General features: G+C 54.9%; 2 protein-coding genes and 1 long non-coding RNA gene across 4 annotated transcripts in view; 2 read left to right on the top strand and 1 right to left on the bottom strand.

Moving 5' to 3' along the window:
• Window positions 1-2,861, bottom strand: part of PDE2A (phosphodiesterase 2A) — a 114,619-nt gene extending 111,758 nt beyond the window's left edge. The window contains exon 1 of the mRNA XM_085541716.1: window positions 2,659-2,861. Within this exon, the coding sequence (XP_085397842.1) occupies window positions 2,659-2,729 (71 nt within the window). The 5' untranslated portion in view covers window positions 2,730-2,861. The remainder of the gene's footprint in view (window positions 1-2,658) is intronic.
• Window positions 2,862-18,285: 15,424 nt separating this feature from the next.
• On the top strand, window positions 18,286-19,136 carry LOC146762911 (uncharacterized). Of its 2 annotated transcripts, XR_014942277.1 has the most exons (4): window positions 18,286-18,369; window positions 18,471-18,558; window positions 18,761-18,802; window positions 19,080-19,136. It is a non-coding gene; the product is annotated as an uncharacterized LOC146762911 (long non-coding RNA). The 2 variants fall into 2 exon arrangements; XR_014942278.1 differs by lacking the exon at window positions 19,080-19,136 and having other exon boundaries at window positions 18,761-18,817.
• A 759-nt stretch (window positions 19,137-19,895) lies between these two features.
• Window positions 19,896-20,659, top strand: part of LOC107307205 (arf-GAP with Rho-GAP domain, ANK repeat and PH domain-containing protein 1-like) — a 103,691-nt gene continuing 102,927 nt past the window's right edge. Inside the window, exon 1 of the mRNA XM_085541624.1 lies at window positions 19,896-19,951. The gene's annotated coding sequence lies outside the window, so the exon portion shown is untranslated. The remainder of the gene's footprint in view (window positions 19,952-20,659) is intronic.

Genomic DNA, 20,659 nt, shown 5'->3' with positions numbered 1-20,659 from the left:
CCTAGCACTCGGATGGGATGATATGCAACCCCCCCCCCCTTAAAAGGGATTCTATGGGGTGTCTATGGGGTGTCTATGGGGTGTCTATGGGGTGTCTATGGGGTGTCTATGGGGGGGTCAGGCCTCTTCCCACCCCCCAGCTGCCAACTTTGCTGTGTCTCCATCCCCCCCACGCGTTCCCTGCTGCCTCATCCAGCACCAGCCCCCGAAGCGTCGCCCCCATAGCGCTCATCACCCCCCCCCCCCTCGGATCATCCTTCATTGCAGCATCGCCCCCAGCACATCACTACCACCCCCCAAACAAGAGCATCTCTCCCTCCCAGCTCTGCCCCCATCCCTCCATCCATCCCCCCTCCCTCCATCCATCCCTCCATCCTTCCCCCCCCACCCTGGGTAGGGAGAACTCACAGGTCAGACCCGGCTCCATCCATCCCTCCATCCATCCATCCATCCCTCCATCCCTCCATCCCCCCCATCCATCCATCCATCCATCCATCCATCCATCCATCCATCCATCCATCCATCCATCCCCCCATCCCTCCATCCATCCCTCCATTCCTCCATCCCCCCCTGGGTAGTGAGAACTCACAGGTCAGTCCTGGCTCCATCCATCCCTCCATCCCTCTGTCCCCCCATCCCTCCATCCCCCCATCCATCCCCCCATCCATCCCCCCATCCATCCATCCCTTTATCCCTCCATCCATCCCTCCCATCCATCCCTCCATCCCCCCCTGGGTAGTGAGAACTCACAGGTCAGACCCGGCTCCATCCATCCCCCCATCCCTCCATCCATCCCCCCACACCATCCATCCCCATCCCCCCATCCATTCATCCCTCCCTCCATCCATCCCTCCATCCCTCCATCCATTCCCCCATCCATCCATCCATCCATCCCTCTATCCCCCCATCCCTCCATCCATCCATCCATCCCCCCATCCCTCCACCCCTCCATCCATCCATCCATCCATCCATCCATCCATCCATCCATCCATCCCTCCATCCTCCCTCCATCCCCCATCCATCCCTCCATCCCTCCATCCCCCCATCCATCCATCCATCCTCCATCCCTCCATCCATCCATCCATCCATCCCTCCATCCATCCATCCATCCATCCTCCATCCCTCCATCCCTCCATCCCCCCATCCATCCATCCATCCCTCCATCCCTCCATCCATCCATCCATCCATCCCTCCATCCATCCATCCATCCATCCATCCATCCATCCATCCATCCATCCATCCATCCATCCATCCCTCCATCCCCTCATCCCTCCATCCATCCCCCCATCCCTCCATCCCCCCATCCATCCCTCCATCCATCCCTCCATCCCTCCATCCCTCCCTCCATCCCTCCATCCCCCCATTCCCCCATCCCTCCCCCCATCCCCCCATCCCTCCATCCATCCATCCCCCATCCATCCATCCATCCCCCCCTGGGTAGGGAGAACTCACAGGTCAGACCTGGCTCCATCCATCCCTCCATCCCTCTGTCCCCCCATCCCTCCATCCCCCCATCCATCCATCCATCCATCCCCCCATCCATCCATCCATCCATCCCTCCATCCCTTCCTCCATCCATCCATCCCTCCATCCCTCCATCCCCCCATTCATCCCTCCATCCCTTCATCCCCCATCCCTCCATCCATCCATCCATCCATCCATCCATCCATCCATCCATCCATCCATCCATCCCTCCTTCCCCTCATCCATCCCCCCATCCCTCCATCCATACCCCCATCCATCCATCCCCCCATCCATCCCTCCATCCCCCCATCCATCCACCCCCCCCGGGTAGGGAGAACTCACAGGTCAGACCCAGCTCCATCCATCCCTCCATCCCTCCATCCATCTCCCCATCCATCCCTCCATCCCTCCCTCCATCCCTCCATCCATCCCTCCATCCCTCCATCCCTCCTTCCCCTTCATCCATCCCCCCATCCCCCCATCCCCCCATCCCTCCATCCATCCATCCCTCCATCCATCCATTCATCCATCCCTCCATCCATCCATCCCTTTATCCCCCCATCCATCCCTCCATCCATCCCTCCATCCATCCCTCCATCCCCCCATCCATCCCCCCATCCATCCATCCCCCCCTGGGCAGTGAGAACTCCACAGGTCAGACCCGGCTCCATCCATCCCTCCATCCATCCCTCCATCCATCCATCCCCCATCCATCCCTCCATCCCCCCATCCCTCCATCCATCCCTCCATCCATCCCTCCATCCATCCCTCCATCCATCCCTCCATCCATCCATCCCCCCATCCATCCCTCCATCCCCCATCCCTCCATCCATCCCTCCATCCATCCATCCCCCCCCACCCTGGGTAGGGAGAACTCACAGGTCAGACCCGGCTCCATCCATCCCCCCATCCCTCCATCCCCCCATCCCTCCATCCCCCCATCCCTCCTTCCCCTCATCCATCCCCCCATCCCTCCATCCATCCATCCCTCCATCCCCCCATCCCTCTATCCCCCCATCCATCTCCCCATCCATCCATCCCCCCATCCATCCATCCATCCATCCATCCATCCATCCATCCATCCCTCCATCCATCCATCCCCCCATCCCTCTATCCTCCATCCCTCCCCCCATCCCTCCATCCATCCCTTTATCCCCCCCATCCCTCCACCCCCCCCATGTACTGATCACTCACAGTTCAGACCCGGCCGCCGCTTGGTACGTTTGGCTCCTGCACAGGATGGAGTGTCCGCATCCCTGCCCCATCGCTCCGCATCGTTCTGCAGCTCAGCTCCTTGTTCGAAATAGGGGGGGGGGTGGTTTGGGGGGGGTCCTCGGCTGCGGGGGAGCTGAGCTCGGCTCGGAGCCTTGAGCCCGATGCTGAGCAGTGCGGGGGGGGGGGGGGTGGGCGGGGAGTTGGGGGGGGGGGCTTTGATTGACGGCGTCTCTGCGGCTCCGGGATGTTGGGGGGGGGTTGGGCAGCTCCGCCCGGTGGAGCCGAACGGGGTCGGACCTAGAGCCCGATGCCGCATAGGGACCTATAGAAATACATAGGAGACCTATAGATACCAATAGGGACCTATTGGGACCCATAGGGACTAATAGGGACCCATTGAAATACATAGGAGACCTATAGAGACCGATAGGGACCTATTGACACCCATAGGGACCCATAGAAATACATAGGAGACCTATAGAGAACGATAGGGACCCATAGGGACCCATAGTGACCCATAGAAATACATAGGAGACCTATAGGGACCCATAGGGAACTATTGGGACCCATAGGGACTCACAGGGACCCACTGAAATACATAGGAGACCTATAAAGACCGATAGGGATCCATTGAAATACATAGGAGACCTATAGAGACCGATAGGGACTTATTGAGACCCATAGGGACTCACAGGGACCCATAGAAATACATAGGAGACCTATAGGGACCCATAGGGAACTATTGGGACCCATAGGGACTCATAGGGATCCATTGAAATACATAGGAGACCTATAGAGACCGATAGGGACCCATAGGGACTCATAGGGGGGGTGGGCGGGGAGTGTGGGGGGGGCTTTGATTGACGGCGTCTCTGCGGCTCCGGGAGGTTGGGGGGGGGTTGGGCAGCTCCGCCCGGTGGAGCCGAACGGGGTCGAACCTGGAGCCTCCGGGTCGCGGCGGCCTCGGGGGCAGAACACGGTGGGGACGGGGTGAGGGGGGTGGGCTTGGATTGGAGATTTGATTTCAGCTTTGATTGGAGCTTTGATTGGAGCTTTGATTGATTGGAGCTTTGATTTGGGCTTTGATTTGACCATCGGGACAGCGGGGGTCAGCAGGGACAGGGAGGGGATTGACCCTATCTACTCGGCTCTTAGGGACTCATAGGGACCTATAGAAATACATAGGGGGCCTATAGAGACCGATAGGGACCCACTGGGACCCATAGGGACTCATAGGGACCCGTAGAAATACATAGGAGACCTATAGGGACCCATAGGGAACTATTGGGACCCATAGGGACCCATAGGGACCCATTGAAATATATAGGAGATCTATAGAGACCGGTAGGGACCCATTGGGACCCATAGGGACTCATAGGTACCCATAGAAATACATAGGAGACCTATAGAGACCGGTAGGGACTTATTGGGACGCATAGGGACTCATAGGGACCCATAGAAATATATAGGGGACCTATAGAGACCGATAGGGACCTACTGGGACCCATGGGGACCCATTGAAATACATAGGAGACCTATAGAGACCGATAGGGACCCATTGAAATACGTAGGAGACCTATAGAGACCGATAGGGACCCATTGGGACCCATAGGGACTCATAGGGACCCATAGAAATACATAGGAAGCCTATAGGGACCCATAGGGAACTATTGGGACCCATAGGGACTCATAGGGACCCATTGAAATACATAGAAGACCTATAGAGACTGATAGGGACCCATTGAAATACATAGGAGACCTATAGAGACCGATAGGGACCCATTGGGACCCATAGGGACTCATAGGGATCCATTGAAATACATAGGAGACCTATAGAGACCGATAGGGACCCATTGGGACCCATAGGGACTCATAGGGATCCATTGAAATACATAGGAGACCTATAAAGACCGATAGGGATCCATTGAAATACATAGGAGACCTATAGAGACTGATAGGGATCCATTGAAATACATAGGAGACCCATAGAGACTGATAGGGATCCATTGGGACCCATAGGGACCCATAGAAATACATAGGAGACCTATAGAGACCGATAGGGACCTATTGGGACCCATAGGGACTCATAGGGACCCATTGAAATACATAGCAAATGGGATCCTGGGCTCCATCGGGACAGCGGGGGTCAGCAGGGACTGGGAGGGGATTGTCACTCTCTACTTGGCTCTTAGGGACTCATAGGGACCTATAGAAATATATAGGGGGCCTATAGAGACCAATAGGGACCCATTGAAATACATAGGAGACCTATAGAGACCGATAGGGACCCATTGGGACCCATAGGGACTCATAGGGACCCATTGAAATACATAGGAGACCTATAGAGACCGATAGGGACCTATTGGGACCCATAGGGACCCATTGAAATACATAGGAGACCTATAGGGACCCATAGGGAACTACTGGGACCCATAGGGACTCATAGGGACCCATTGAAATACATAGGAGACCTATAGAGACCGATAGGGACCCATTGAAATACATAGGAGACCTATAGAGACCGATAGGGACCCATTGGGACCCATAGGGACCCATTGAAATACATAGGAGACCGATAGGGACCTATTGGGACCCATAGGGACTCATAGGGACCCATAGAAATACATAGGAGACCTACAGAGACCGATAGGGACCTATTGGGACCCATAGGGACTCACAAGGACCCATTGAAATACATAGGAGACCTATAAAGACCTATGGGGTCTCTATGGGGTCTCTATGGGGTCTCTATGGGGATCTATGGGGTCTATGGGGTCTCTATGGGGATCTATGGAGTCTATGGGGTGTCTATGGGGATCTATGGGGTCTCTATGGGTCTCTATAGGGATCTATGGGGGATCTATGGAGTCTATGGGGTCTCTATGGGTCTCTATAGGGATCTATGGGTATCTATGGAGTCTATGGGGTCTCTATGGGGCCTCTATGGGGTCTCTATGGGGATCTATAGGGTCTATGGGGTCTCTATGTATCTCTATCTGTCTCTATGGGGATCTATGGGGTCTCTATGTATCTCTATCTGTCTCTATGGGGATCTATGGGGTCTATGGGGTTTCTATGGGGATCTATGGGGTCTATGGGGTCTCTATGGGTCTCTATAGGGATCTATGGGTATCTATGGAGTCTATGGGGTCTTTAAGGGGCCTCTATGTGGATCTATGGGAATCTATGGAGTCTCTATGGGGTCTCTATGGGGATCTATAGGGTCTATGGGGTTTCTATGGGGATCTATAGTGTCTATGGGGTCTCTATGTATATCAGTATCTATGGGGTCTCTATGGAGATCTATGGGGTCTCTATGGAGATCTATGGGGTCCTCACTGCAGAATCTAAAAAGAGCCTATAAACAGCAGGGGAATCGACTCTTTACAAGGAGGGGATAACAGCAGGACACGGGGAAATGGTTTGAAGTTAAAAGAGGGAAGATTTAGGTTGGATGTTAGGGGGAAGTTCTTTACTAGGAGCGTTGTGAGGCCCTGGAACAGGCTGCACAGGGAGGTTGTGGATGCCCCGTCCTTGGAGGTGTTCAAGGCCAGGTTGGACGGGGCCATGGGCAACATGATCTATGGGGTCTCTGTGGGGATCTATGGGGTCTCTGTGGGGATCTATGGGGTCTCTGTGGGGATATATGGGGTCTATGGGGTCTCTGTGGGGATCTATGGGGTCTCTATGAAGATCTATGGGGATCTATGGGTATCTATGGGGTCTCTATGGAGATCTATGGAGTCTATGGGGTCTATGGGGATCCATGGGGCTCTATAGGGATCTATGGGGTCTCTATGGGTCCTATGGGGTCTATGGGGTCTCTATGGGGATTAGATCCCCATAGATAGATCCCCATAGAGACCCCATAGGCCCCATAGATCCCCATAGACCCCATAGATCCCCATATAGACCCCATAGAGACCCCATAACCCCATATAACCTCATATCTCCCCCATAACCCCATAGAAACCCCATAGACCCCATAGAGTCCCATAGAGACCCCATAGATCCCCATAGAGACTCATAGAGACCCCATAACCCCATATAACCCCATATCTCCCCCATAACCCCATAGAAACCCCATAGATACCCATAGAGACCCATAGATCTCCATAGAGACCCCATATATCCCCATAGTGACCCCATAGATCTCCATAGAGACCCCACAGACCCCATAGATCCCCATAGAGACACCTTAGATCCCATTGACTCCATAGATCTCCTTAGAGACCCCATAGATCCCCATAGAGACCCCATAGTGACCCATAGATCCCCATAGACCCCATAGATCTCCATAGATCCCCATAGGCCCCATAGATCCCCATAGACCCCATAGATCCCCATAGATCCCCATAGACCCCATAGATCCCCATAGAGACCCCTTAGGCCCCATAGATCACCATAGAGACCCCATAGACCCCATAGAGCCCCATAGAGCCCCATAGAGACCCCATAGAGACTCCATAGACCCTGTAGATATTCATAGAGACCCCATAGAGACCCCATAGAGACCCCATAGATCCCCATAGAGCCCCATAGATCTCCAGCAGCTGGTGTTGGGCTGCATTGGGCTGCATTGAGTCCATGGAGCGGATCCTGATATAGGGGCAGTGCTGAGGGGCAGCGGGTGGGAGTAATGAAGGGCCACAGGCCTCATAAAGAGCAGGAAGGGGCTGATGTGGGTCATAGAGGTTCGTGTGGGGCCATAGGAGCCATTGGGGGAGGAAGAGGAGGAGAAAAAACCCCATTAAGAGCCTCAGCGCCACCCCATGGATCCATCCCAACCCCTCAGCTGGGACTGGGGTCTCTTATGGACCCTCCCCATGAGCTCCATGTCCTCCTTCATCCTCATCCCAACCCCGTTACTGTCCCCACCCCAATTCACATCCCATCCCCATTACTATCCCCATTACTATCCCTACCCCCATCCCAATTCACATCCCATCCCCATTACTATCCCCATCCTCATCCCAATCCCATCCCAATCCCCATCCTCACCCTATCCCCATCCCATCCCCATTACTATCCCCATCTCCATCCCAATTCACATCCCATCCCCACCCCATCCCAATTCTCATCCCATCCCCATTACTATCCCCATCCCAATTCTCATCCCATCCCCATTACTATCCCCACCCCATCCCGATTCACATCCCATTCCATCCCAATTCACATCCCATCCCCATTACTATCTCCACCCCATCCCAATTCCCATCCCATCCCATCCCAATTCCTATCCCATCCCATCCCATCCCAATTCACATCCCATCCCCATTACTATCCCCATCCCCATCCCAATTCACATCCCATCCCCACCCCATCCCAATTCACATCCCATCCCCATCCCATCCCCACCCCATCCCAATTCACATCCCATCCCCACCCCATCCCATCCCAATTCACATCCCATCCCATCCCACCCCATCCCAATTCACATCCTATCCCCATCCCATCCCACCCCATCCCAATTCACATCCCACCCCATCCCATCCCAATTCACATCCCATCCCATCCCACCCCAATTCACATCCCATCCCATCCCCACCCCATCCCAATTCACATCCCATCCCATCCCACCCCATCCCAATTCACATCCCATCCCATCCCACCCCATCCCAATTCACATCCCATCCCATCCCATCCCCATCCTCATCCCAATTCACATCCCATACCCATCCCATCCCCACCCCATCCCGATTCACATCCCATTCCATCCCAATTCACATCCCATCCCCATTACTATCCCCATCCCATCCCCATCCCCATCCCAATTCACATCCCATCCCATCCCCACCCCATCCCAATTCACATCCCATCCCCATTACTATCCCCATCCCATCCCCATCACCATCCCAATTCACATCCCATCCCATCCCATCCCAATTCACATCCCATTCCCATTACTATCCCCATTACTATCCCCACCCCATCCCAATTCTCATCCCATTCCCATTACTATCCCCATTACTATCCCTACCCCCATCCCAATTCACATCCCATCCCCATTACTATCCCCATCCCATCCCCATCCCATCCCCACCCCATCCCAATTCACATCCCATCCCCATTACTATCCCCACCCCATCCCAATCCCATCCCAATCCCCATCCTCACCCTATCCCCATCCCATCCCCACCCCATCCCGATTCACATCCCATCCCCACCCCATCCCAATTCACATCCCGTCCCCATTACTATCCCCATTACTATCCCCACCCCATCCCAATTCACATCCCATCCCCATCCCATCCCACCCCATCCCAATTCACATCCCATCCCATCCCACCCCATCCCGATTCACATCCCAATTCACATCCCATCCCCACCCCATCCCGATTCACATCCCATCCCATCCCATCCCATTCCATCCCAATTCACATCCCATCCCCATTACTATCCCCATCCTCATCCCAATCCCATCCCAATCCCCATCCTCACCCTATCCCCATCCCATCCCCATTACTATCCCCACCCCATCCCAATTCACATCCCATCCCCATTACTATCCCCATCCCAATTCTCATCCCATCCCCATTACTATCCCCATCCCCATCCCAATTCACATCCCATCCCATCCCCACCCCATCCCAATTCACATCCCATCCCCATTACTATCCCCATCCCAATTCACATCCCGGCCCCATTACTATCCCCATCCTCATCCCAATTCACATCCCATCCCCATCCCATCCCCACCCCATCCCGATTCACATCCCATCCCCATTACTATCCCCACCCTCATCCCAATTCCTCATCCCATCCCCATTACTATCCCCATCCTCATCCCAATCCCATCCCAATCCCCATCCTCACCCTATCCCCATCCCATCCCCATTACTATCCCCATCTCCATCCCAATTCACATCCCATCCCATCCCATCCCATCCCAATTCACATCCCAATTCACATCCCATCCCATCCCATCCCATCCCATCCCAATTCACATCCCAATTCACATCCCATCCCACCCCATCCCAATTCACATCCCATCCCCGTTACTATCCCCATTACTATCCCCATCCCCATCCCAATTCACATCCCATCCCCATCCCATCCCCACCCCATCCCGATTCACATCCCATCCCCATTACTATCCCCATCCCCATCCCAGTTCACATCCCATCCCCATCCCATCCCCACCCCATCCTGATTCACATCCCATTCCATCCCAATTCACATCCCATCCCCATTACTATCCCCATCCTCATCCCAATCCCATCCCAATCCCCATCCTCACCCTATCCCCATCCCATCCCCATTATTATCCCCATCTCCATCCCAATTCACATCCCGGCCCCATTACTATCCCCATCCCCATCCTCATCCCATCCCAGCCCCATCCCATCCCCATTACTATCCCCATCCCCATACCAATCCCATCCTATCCCATCCCCATCCTATTTCCATCCCTATTCCAATCCCAACCCAATCCCCATCCCATTCCAATTCCTTCCCATCCTCATCCCATCCCCACCCCAACCCCATGCCCTCTCCATGCCCATCCCACCCCCATCCCATCCCATCCCATCCCATCCCATCCCATCCCATCCCATCCCATCCCATCCATCCCATCCCATCCCATCCCATCCCATCCCACCCCCATCCCATCCCATCCCCATTCCCATCCCATCCCATCCCATCCCATCCCATCCCATCCATCCCATCCCATCCCATCCCATCCCATCCCACCCCCATCCCATCCCATCCCCATTCCCATCCCATCCCATCCCATCCCATCCCATCCCATCCCATCCCATCCCATCCATCCCATCCCATCCCATCCCATCCCATCCCATCCCATCCCATCCCATCCCATCCCACCCCCATCCCATCCCATCCCATCCCATTCCATCCCATCCCATTCCATCCCCATCCCATCCCCATCCTATTTCCATCCCCATTCCAATCCCATTCCAATCCCCATCCCATTCCTATTCCATCCCATCCCCATCCTCACCCCCATTCCAATCCCCATCCCATTCCTATTCCATCCCATCCCCATCCTCACCCCCATCCCAATCCCCGCCCCCACCTCCATCCCTATCCCACCCCAACCCATCCTATCCCATCCCATCCCCATCTTAGTCCTATTTCATCCCATCTGTACCCTATATAACCCATATAGCCTATAGCTGGGCTGACCCCATAAGTGAGCTGACCCCATAACTGGGCTGACCCCATAGCAATGCTGACCCCATAGCAATGCTGACCCCATAACTGAGCTGACCCAACAGCTGAGCTGACCCCATAGCTGGGCTGACCCCATAGATGGACTGACCCCATAGCTGAGCTGACCCCATAGCTGAGCTGACCCCATAGCTGGGCTGACCCCATAGATGGACTGACCCCATAGCTGAGCTGACCCCATAGCTGAGCTGACCCCATACCTAAGCTGACCCCATAGCTGGGCTGACCCCATAGCTGAGCTGACCCCATAGCTGGGCTGACCCCATAACTGGGCTGACCCCAGAGCTGGGCTGACCCCATAACTGGGCTGGCCCCATAACTGAGCTGACCCCATAGCTGGGCTGGCCCCATAACTGAACTGACCCCATAGCTGGGCTGGCCCCATAGCTGGGCTGGCCCCATAACTGAGCTGACCCCATAACTGAGCTGACCACATAGCTGAGCTGACCCCATAGCTGGGCTGACACCACGGCTGGGCTGACCCCATAACTGGGCTGGCCCCATAACTAAGCTGACCCCATAGCTGAGCTGACCCCATAACTGAGCTGACCCCATAACTGAGCTGACCCCATAGCTGGGCTGACCCCATAACTGGGCTGACCCCATAGCTGGACAGAACTCATAGCTGAGCTGACCCCATAGCAATGCTGACCCCATAGCTGAGCTGACCCCATAGCTGAGCTGACCCCATAGCTGGGCTGACCCCATAGCTGGGCTGACCCCATAGCTGAGCTGACCCCATAGCTGGGCTGGCCCCATAGCTGAGCTGACCCCATAACTGAGCTGACCCCATAGCTGGGCTGACCCCATAGCTGAGCTGACCCCATAGCTGGGCTGACCCCATAACTGAGCTGACCCCATAGCTGGGCTGACCCCATAGTTGAGCTGACCCCATAGCTGGGCTGACCCCATAGCTGGGCTGAACCCATAGCTGAGCTGACCCCATAGCAATGCTGACCCCATGGCTGAGCTGACCCCATAGCTGAGCTGACCCCATAACTGGGCTGACCCCATAACTGAGCTGACCCCATAGCTGAGCTGACCCCATAGCTGGGCTGACCCCATAACTGAGCTGACCCCATAGCTGAGCTGACCCCATAGCTGGGCTGACCCCATAGCTGGGCTGACCCCATAGCTGAGCTGACCCCATAGCTGGGCTGGCCCCATAGCGATGCTGACCCCATAGCAATGCTGACCCCATAGCTAAGCTGGCCCCATAGCTGGGCTGGCCCCATAGCTGAGCTGACTCCATAGCTGAGCTGGCCCCATAACTGAGCTGTCCCCATAACTGAGCTGACCCCATAACTGGGCTGACCCCATAACTAAGCTGACCCCATAGCTGAGCTGACCCCATAACTGAGCTGACCCCATAACTGAGCTGACCCCATAGCTGGGCTGACCCCATAGCTGAGCTGACCCCAGAGCTGGGCTGACCCCATAACTGGGCTGACCCCATAACTGGGCTGACCCCATAACTGGGCTGACCCCATAGCTGAGCTGACCCCATAGCTGGGCTGGCCCCATAACTGGGCTGACCCCATAGCTGAGCTGACCCCATAGCTGGACAGAACCCATAGCTGAGCTGACCCCATAGCAATGCTGACCCCATAGCTGGGCTGACCCCATAACTGAGCTGACCCCATAGCTGAGCTGACCCCATAACTGAGCTGACCCCATAACTGAGCTGGCCCCATAGCTGGGCTGACCCCATAGCTGGGCTGACCCCATAGCTGGGCTGGCCCCATAACTGGGCTGATCCCATAGATGGACTGACCCCATAGCTGGGTTGACCCCATAACTGGGCTGACCCCATAGATGAGCTGACCCCATAGCAGGTCTGTGTGCGTCCTTGCACATTGCACCTGCATGCATTGCAGCTCCTTGCATTGCAGCTCTATGCATTGCAACTCTGTGTGCTGCACCCCCACGTGTTGCACCTCCTTGCGTTGCACCTCCTTGCATTGCAGCTCCATGCACTGCAGCTCCATGCATTGCAGCTCCATGCACTGCAGCTCCATGCACTGCAGCTCCATGCATTGCAGCTCCATGCATTGCAGCTCCATTCATTGCACCTCCATGCATTGCACCTCCGTGCATTGCACCTCCGTGCATTGCAGCTCCATGCATTGCAGCTCCTTGCATTGCACCTCCATGCGTTGCACCTCCACGTGTTGCACCTGCATGCGCTGCAACTTTGCACATGGCAGCTCCATCCGTTGCAGCTCCACTCGTTGCATCTCCACACCCTGCACCTCCATCCATTGTAGCCTTGCACGCTGCACCCCCCTGCATTGCACCTCCCCCTCTTGCACTTCGACCCATTGCATGTCAGCACGTTGCACCTCTGCACGTTGCACCTGCATCCATTGCAGCCCCATGCATTGCAGCTCCATCCATTGCAGCCCCATGCATTGCAGCTCCATCCATTGCAGCCCCATGCATTGCAGCTCCATGGATTGCAATTCTGTTTGCTGCAACTCCATGTGTTGCACCTCCACCCATTAACCCCATTAACACCCATTAACCCCATTAACCCCATTAACCCCATTAACCCCCATTAACCCAATAACCCCATTAACCCCCATTAACCCCATTAAATCCCATTAACCCCATTAACCCCCATTAACCCCCATTAACCCCATTAACCCCCATTAACCCCATTAAACCCCATTAATGCCGTGCAAAGCAAAGAACACTGTGCAAAGCAACACTGTGCAATGCCGTGCAACGCTGTGCATTGCCATGCAAAGCAACGCCGTGCAACATTGTGCAAAGCCGTGCAATGTGTGCAATGCTGTGCGAAGCAATGCTGTGCAATGCCATGCAATGCTGTGCAATGCCGTGCAAAGCAACACCATGCAAAGCAATGCCGTGCAATGCCATGCAAAGTAACACTGAGCAAAGCAATGCCGTGCAATGCCATGCAACACTGTGCAATGCCATGCAAAGCAACACCGTGCAATGCCATGCAATGCTGTGCAATGCCGTGCAAAGCAACGCCGTGCAACATTGTGCAAAGCCGTGCAATGTGTGCAATGCTGTGCGAAGCAATGCTGTGCAATGCCATGCAATGCTGTGCAATGCCATGCAACGCTGTGCAATGCCGCGCAAAGCAACGCCATGCAACATTGTGCAAAGCCGTGCAATATGCACAATGCTGTGCGAAGCAATGCTGTGCAATGCCATGCAATGCTGTGCAATGCCGTGCAAAGCCATTCAATGCTGTGCAACGCTGTGCAATGCCATGCAATGCTGTGCAATGCCATGCAATGCTGTGCAATGCTGTGTAATGCCATGCAAAGCAACACCATGCAAAGCAATGCAAAGCAACGCTGTGCAATGCCGTGCAATGCCATGCAAAGCAACACTGAGTAAAGCAATGCCGTGCAACACTGTGCAATGCCATGCAAAGCAACACCGTGCAATGCCATGCAACGCTGTGCAATGCCGTGCAAAGCAACGCCACGCAACATTGTGCAAAGCCGTGCAATGTGCGCAATGCTGTGCGAAGCAACGCTGTGCAATGGCATGCAATGCTGTGCAATGCCGTGCAATGCCGTGCAAAGCAACACTGTGCAATGCCGTGCAATGCTGTGCAATGCCGTGCAAAGCAACACTGTGCAATGCCATGTAAAGCCGTGCAAAGCAACGCTGTGCAATGCCGTGCAATGCTGTGCAATGCCGTGCAAAGCCGTGCAATGCCGTGCAAAGCAACACCATGCAAAACAACACTTTGCAACGCAATGCTCTGCAATGCCATGCCATGCTGTGCAACGCCGTGCAAAGCAACACCATGCAAAGTAATGATGTGCAATGCCATGCAATGCTGTGCAAAGCAACATCAAGCAACACCTTGCAAAGCCGTGCAATGCCATGCAAAGCAACACTGAGCAAAGCAATGCCGTGCAATGTCGTGCAATGCTGTGCAAAGCAATGCCATGCAACACCATGCAAAGCCGTGCAATGCTGTGCAAGGCAACGCCATGCAAAGCAACACTGTGCAAAGCAACACCATGCAATGCCATGCAATGGTGTGCAAAGCGACACTGTGCAAAGCCATGCAGTGCTGTGCAATGCCGTGCAAAGAAATGCCATGCAATGCCATGCAAAGCTGTGCAAAGCAACGCTGAGCAAAGCAGCGCCGTGCAAAGCAACACTGTACAAAGCCATGCAATGTCGTGCAATGCTGTGCAAAGCGACACCATGCAAAGCAACGCCATGCAAAGCAAAACCGTGCAAATCTGTGCAAAGTTGTGCAATGCTGTGCAACGTTGTGCAACACCATGCAAAGCAACATCGTGCAAAGCTACACTGTGCAATGCCATGCAATGCCGTGCAAAGCAATGTCATGCAACACCTTGCAAAGCAACACAGTGCAAAGCAACACTGTGCAATGACATGCAATGCCGTGCAACACTGTGCAAAGCCGTGCAATGCTGTGCAAAGCAACACTGTGCAAAGCAACACTGTGCAACGCCGTGCAATGCTGTGCAATGCCATGCAAAGCAACACTGTGCAAAGCAACGCTGTGCAATGCCGTGCAAACCGTGCAGAGCCATGCAAAGCAACACTGTGCAAAGTGAGGAGGGAGCAACACCATGCAAAGCAACGCCGTGCAATGCTGTGCAATGCCATGCAATGCTGTGCAAAGCAATGCTGTGCAACACCTTGCAAAGCAACACCGTGCAAAGCAACACCGTGCAATGCCATACAATGCCGTGCAACACTGTGCAAAGCCGTGCAATGCTGTGCAAAGCCATGGAAAGCAACACCGTGCAAAGTGAGGAGGGAGCAACGCCGTGCAAAGCAACGCTGTGCAATGCTGTGCAATGCCATGCAATGCTGTGCAAAGCAACACCGTGCAAAGCAACGCCGTGCAATGCTGTGCAATGCCATGCAATGCTGTGCAAAGCAACACCGTGCAAAGCAACGCCGTGCAATGCTGTGCAATGCCATGCAATGCTGTGCAAAACAACACCGTGCAAAGCAACGCTGTGTCACACCGTGCAATGCCATGCAAAGCAACACACGCTGTGCAAAGCAACTCTGTGCAAACTCGCGCCCTCTCCCTCTGCTTGCAGCGACACCCACGGGCTGCTGTGAGCAAACGTGCCTTGCAAACCCCACCAGCTGCACGCGCCAATGCAAACATGGGGCTTGCAAACACCCGGGGGGGGGGGCAGGGAAACACGCCCACGTGCAAGAGCCGAACCCACGTGCAAAGCGGGAGCACGGGGTGCAGACGGGGAGTGCACGTGCAGAGCTCGGGTGGGCGTGCAAACAAACTGCAAAGCCACGTGCATGCAGAGAGAGGAGAGCACGCTGCAAATGTGCTGCAGGAGCCAAAATGCAGCTGCAAACCGACAGCCCAGGTGCAAAATGCAACTGCATGTGCACAGCCTGAGCATGCACTGCAAGCACTCTGCAGAGCCCAGGTGCAACTGCAAACCACAAACCCATTTGCAAACTGCAAGTGCATGTGCACACCTCGAGCACACATTGCAAATGCTCTGCAGCCCCCAAATGCAGCTGCAAACTCCAAACCCAGCTGCAAACTCCAGGTGCATGTGCAAACCCTGAGCATGCATTGCAAACTGTGCAGCCCCAAAATGCAGCTGCAAACCCCAAACCCATTTGCAAACTTCAAGTGCACGTGCACGCCCTGAGCATGCATTGCAAACACTCTGCAAACCCCAAGTGCATTTGCAAACTGCAAGTGCAAGCACCTGAGCATGCACTTGAAACACTTTGCAGTCCCCAAAATGCATTTGCAAACCCCCAAACCCATGTGCAAATCCTGAGCATGCATTGCAAACACTGCAGGCCCCAAATGCAGCTGCAAACCCCAAACCCAGCTGCAAACTGCAAGTGCACGTGCACACCCTGAGCACGCATTGCAAACACTGCAGACCCCAGGTGGAACTGCAAACCCCAAACCCATTTGCAAACACTGAGCACGCATTGCAAACACCGCAGGCTCCAAAATGCAGCTGCAGACCCCAAGTGCATTTGCAAACTGCAAGTGCAAGCCCTGAGCATGCACTGCAAACACTGCAGGCCCCAAATGCAGCTGCAAACCCCAAACCCAGGTGCAAACTGCAAGTGCATGTGCACACTCTGAGCATGCACTGCAAACACTCTGCAGGCCCCAAAATGCAACTGCAAACCACAAACCCAGTTGCAAACCAGTTGCATGCACTGCAAACTTTGCAGGCACTTGCAAACCCCAAACCCATGTGCAAACCCTGAGCATGCATTGCAAACTGTGCAGCCCCAAAATGCAGCTGCAGCCCCCAATCCATTTGCAAACTGCAAGGGCACACCCTGAGCACACATTGCAAACACTGCAGGCTCCAAAATGCAGCTGCAAACCCCAAGTGCATTTGCAAACTGCAAGTGCAAGCCCTGAGCATGCACTGCAAACCCTCTGCAGACCCCAAATGCAGCTGCAAACCCCAAACCCAGGTGCAAACTGCAAGAGCATTTGCATGCCATGAGCATGCACTGCAAACACTCTGCAGCCCCCAAATTGCAGCTGCAAACCCCCAAACCCATGTGCAAATCCTGAGCACGCATTGCAAACACTGCAGGCCCCAAATGCACCTGCAGCCCCCAACCCATTTGCAAACACCAAGTGCATGTGCACACCCTGAGCACGCATTGCAAACACTCTGCAGCCCCAAATTGCAGCTGCGATCCCAAACTATTTGCAAACCCAAACCCAGCTGCAAACCCTGAGCATGCACTGCAAGCACTGTGCATGCTCCAAGTGCAGCTGCAAACCCCAAACCCAGTTGCAAACAGCAAGTGCATGTGCACACTCTGAGCACACATTGCAAACACTGTGCAGGCCCCAAAATGCAGCTGCAAACCCTAAACCCAGTTGCAAACCCTGAGCTTGCACTGCAAACAATCTGCAGCCCCCAAATTGCAGCTGCAAACCCCCAAACCCATTTCCAAACACTAAGCCCAGGTTGCAAACACTGCAGCCCCCAAATTGCAGCTGCAAACCCCAAACCCAGGTGCAAACTGCAAGTGCATGTGCACAACCTGAGCATGCATTGCAAACACTGCAGGCCCTGAAATGCAGCTGCAAACCACAAACCCAGTTGCAAACTGCAAGTGCATTTGCATGCTCTGAGCATGCATTGCAAACACTCTGCAAACCCCAAAATGCAGCTGCAACCCCAACCCCAGGTGCACGCCCTGAGCGCAGGTTGCAAACACTGCAGCCCCCAAGTGCAGCTGCAGCCCCCCCCCAGTTGCATCCCCCCCCCCCAGTAACGCAGCACAAGCAGCAGCCGGTTGCAGCACCTTTAATTGCAGCAATGCAAAGTCATGGACACCCTGCAGCCCCACAGATATGGGGCACAACCCCACCCTGCCCCACAGATATGGGGCAGAACCCCCCCACCCGCCCCATAGAGGGTTCTGCCCCATAGATCCCTATGGGGTGCCAGTCTGGTTCTGCCCCATAGATCCCTATGGGGTGCTGGTCTGGTTCTGCCCCATAGATCCCTATGGAGAGGTTCTGCCCCATAGATCCCTATGGGTTCTGCCCCATTGATCCCTATGGAGAGCCTGGATTCTGCCCCATAGAGGTTCCGCCCCATAGATCCCTATGGGGTGCCGGTCTGGTTCTGCCCCATAGATCCCTATGGAGAGGTTCTGCCCCATAGATCCCTATGGGTTCTGCCCCATTGATCCCTATGGAGAGCCTGGGTCCTGCCCCATAGAGGTTCTGCCCCATAGATCCCTATAGAGAGCCCGGGTTCTGCCCCATAGATCCCTATGGGGTGCTGGTCTGGTTCTGCCCCATAGATCTCTATGGGGTGCTGGTCTGGTTCTGCCCCATAGATCCCTATGGGTTCTGCCCCATAGATCCCTATAGAGAGCCTGGGTTCTGCCCCATAGATCCCTATGGAGAGCCTGGGTCCTGCCCCATAGAGGTTCTGCCCCATAGATCCCTATATAGAGCCCGGGTTCTGCCCCATAGATCCCTATGAAGAGCCCAATTCTGCCCCATAGACCCCTATGGAGACCCTGGTTCTGCCCCATAGAGGTTCCGCCCCATAGATCCCTATGGGGTGCTGGTCTGGTTCTGCCCCACAGAACCCTATGGAGACCCCAATTCTGCCCCATAGATCCCTATGGAGACCCCAATTCTGCCCCATAGACCCCTATGGAGACCCTGGTTCTGCCCCATAGAGGTTCTGCCCCATAGATCCCTATGGGTTGCTGGTCTGGTTCTGCCCCACAGATCCCTATGGAGACCCCAATTCTGCCCCACAGATCCCTATGGAGACCCTGGGTTCCCACCCCATACCCCATATCCCAACCCCTATATCCCATATCCCATATCCATACCCTATATACCCCCTATACCCCATATCCCATCCCCTATACCCCATATCCCATATCCACACCCTATATACCCCCCTATGCCCCATATCCCATCCCCTATATCCCATATCCATCCCCTATATCCCATATCTTATACCCATACCCTATATCCCATCCCCTGTATCCCGTATCCACACCCTATATACCACCCTATACCCCATATCCCATATCCCATATCCATACCCTATATACCCTATATACCACCCTATATCCCATATCCCATATCCACACCCTATATACCCCCCTATGCCCCATATCCCATCCCCTATACCCCATACCCCATACCCCATACCACCCTATACCCCATATCCATACCCTATATACCCCATATCCCATACCCTATATCCCATATCCCATCCCCTATACCCCATATCCCATACCCTATATACCCCCCTATACCCATATCCCATCCCCTATACCCCATATCCCATACCCTATATCCCATAACCCCATATCCCATATCCCATATCCATACCCTATATACCCTATACTCTATATCCATACCCTATATCCCATCCCATACCCTATATCCCATGTCCCATACCTATACCCTATATCCCCTTTAAGCCCCGCCCCCTTGAAGCCCCGCCCCAATCAACGCCCCGCTCTAATTAGATCCGACCAATCAGATCGCGGGGCGGGTTTTAGGCTCCGCCCCATTTCCGCGCCGGCGCCAAAGGTCTGTGCCCCCCCCATAGCGCCCCATAGATCCCCATAGCGCCCCATAGAGACCCCATAGAGACCCCATAGAGCCCCATGGATCCCCATAGCGCCCCATAGAGCCTCATAGCACCCCATAGATCCCCATAGTGCCCCATAGAGCCCCATAGAGCCCCATAGCGCCCCATAGAGCCCCATAGAGCCCCGTAGAGACCCCATAGCGCCCCATAGAGCCCCATAGTGCCCCATAGTTCCCCATAGCACCCCATAGTGCCCCACAGCACCCCATAGAGCCCCATAGAGCCCCATAGCGCCCCATAGAGCCCCATAGAACCCCATAGCGCCCCATAGCGCCCCATAGCGCCTCATAGAGCTCCATAGCGCCCCATAGCGCCCCATAGAGACCCCATAGCGCCCCATAGCGCCCATAGCAGGTTGGAGTTCTGAATCTATGGGGTTTGGGGTCAGTGTGCCCCATAGATTGGGGCTTTGGGGCTGAATCTATGGGGTTTGGGGTCAGGAGCTGGTCATTGAGCCCCATATCCCACTCACACCCCACTGCCCCACACACCCCATAACCCCCTTGTGCCCCATAACCCTGCCCACCCCATAGCCCCTCCTACCCCATAACCCCTCATACCCCATAATCCCATCCTCCCTCATATCCCCCCCATCCCATAACCCACCCCATAGCCACCCCATATCCCCCCCAACCCCATAACCCCCT

This window comes from Coturnix japonica, chromosome 1, assembly GCF_054131305.1.
Source record: "Coturnix japonica strain WE chromosome 1, WE-NBRP24, whole genome shotgun sequence".
NCBI lineage: Eukaryota > Metazoa > Chordata > Aves > Galliformes > Phasianidae > Coturnix > Coturnix japonica.
The sequence above is the reverse complement of the archived record's forward strand: the minus strand, read 5'-3'. Positions and strand labels throughout refer to the sequence as shown.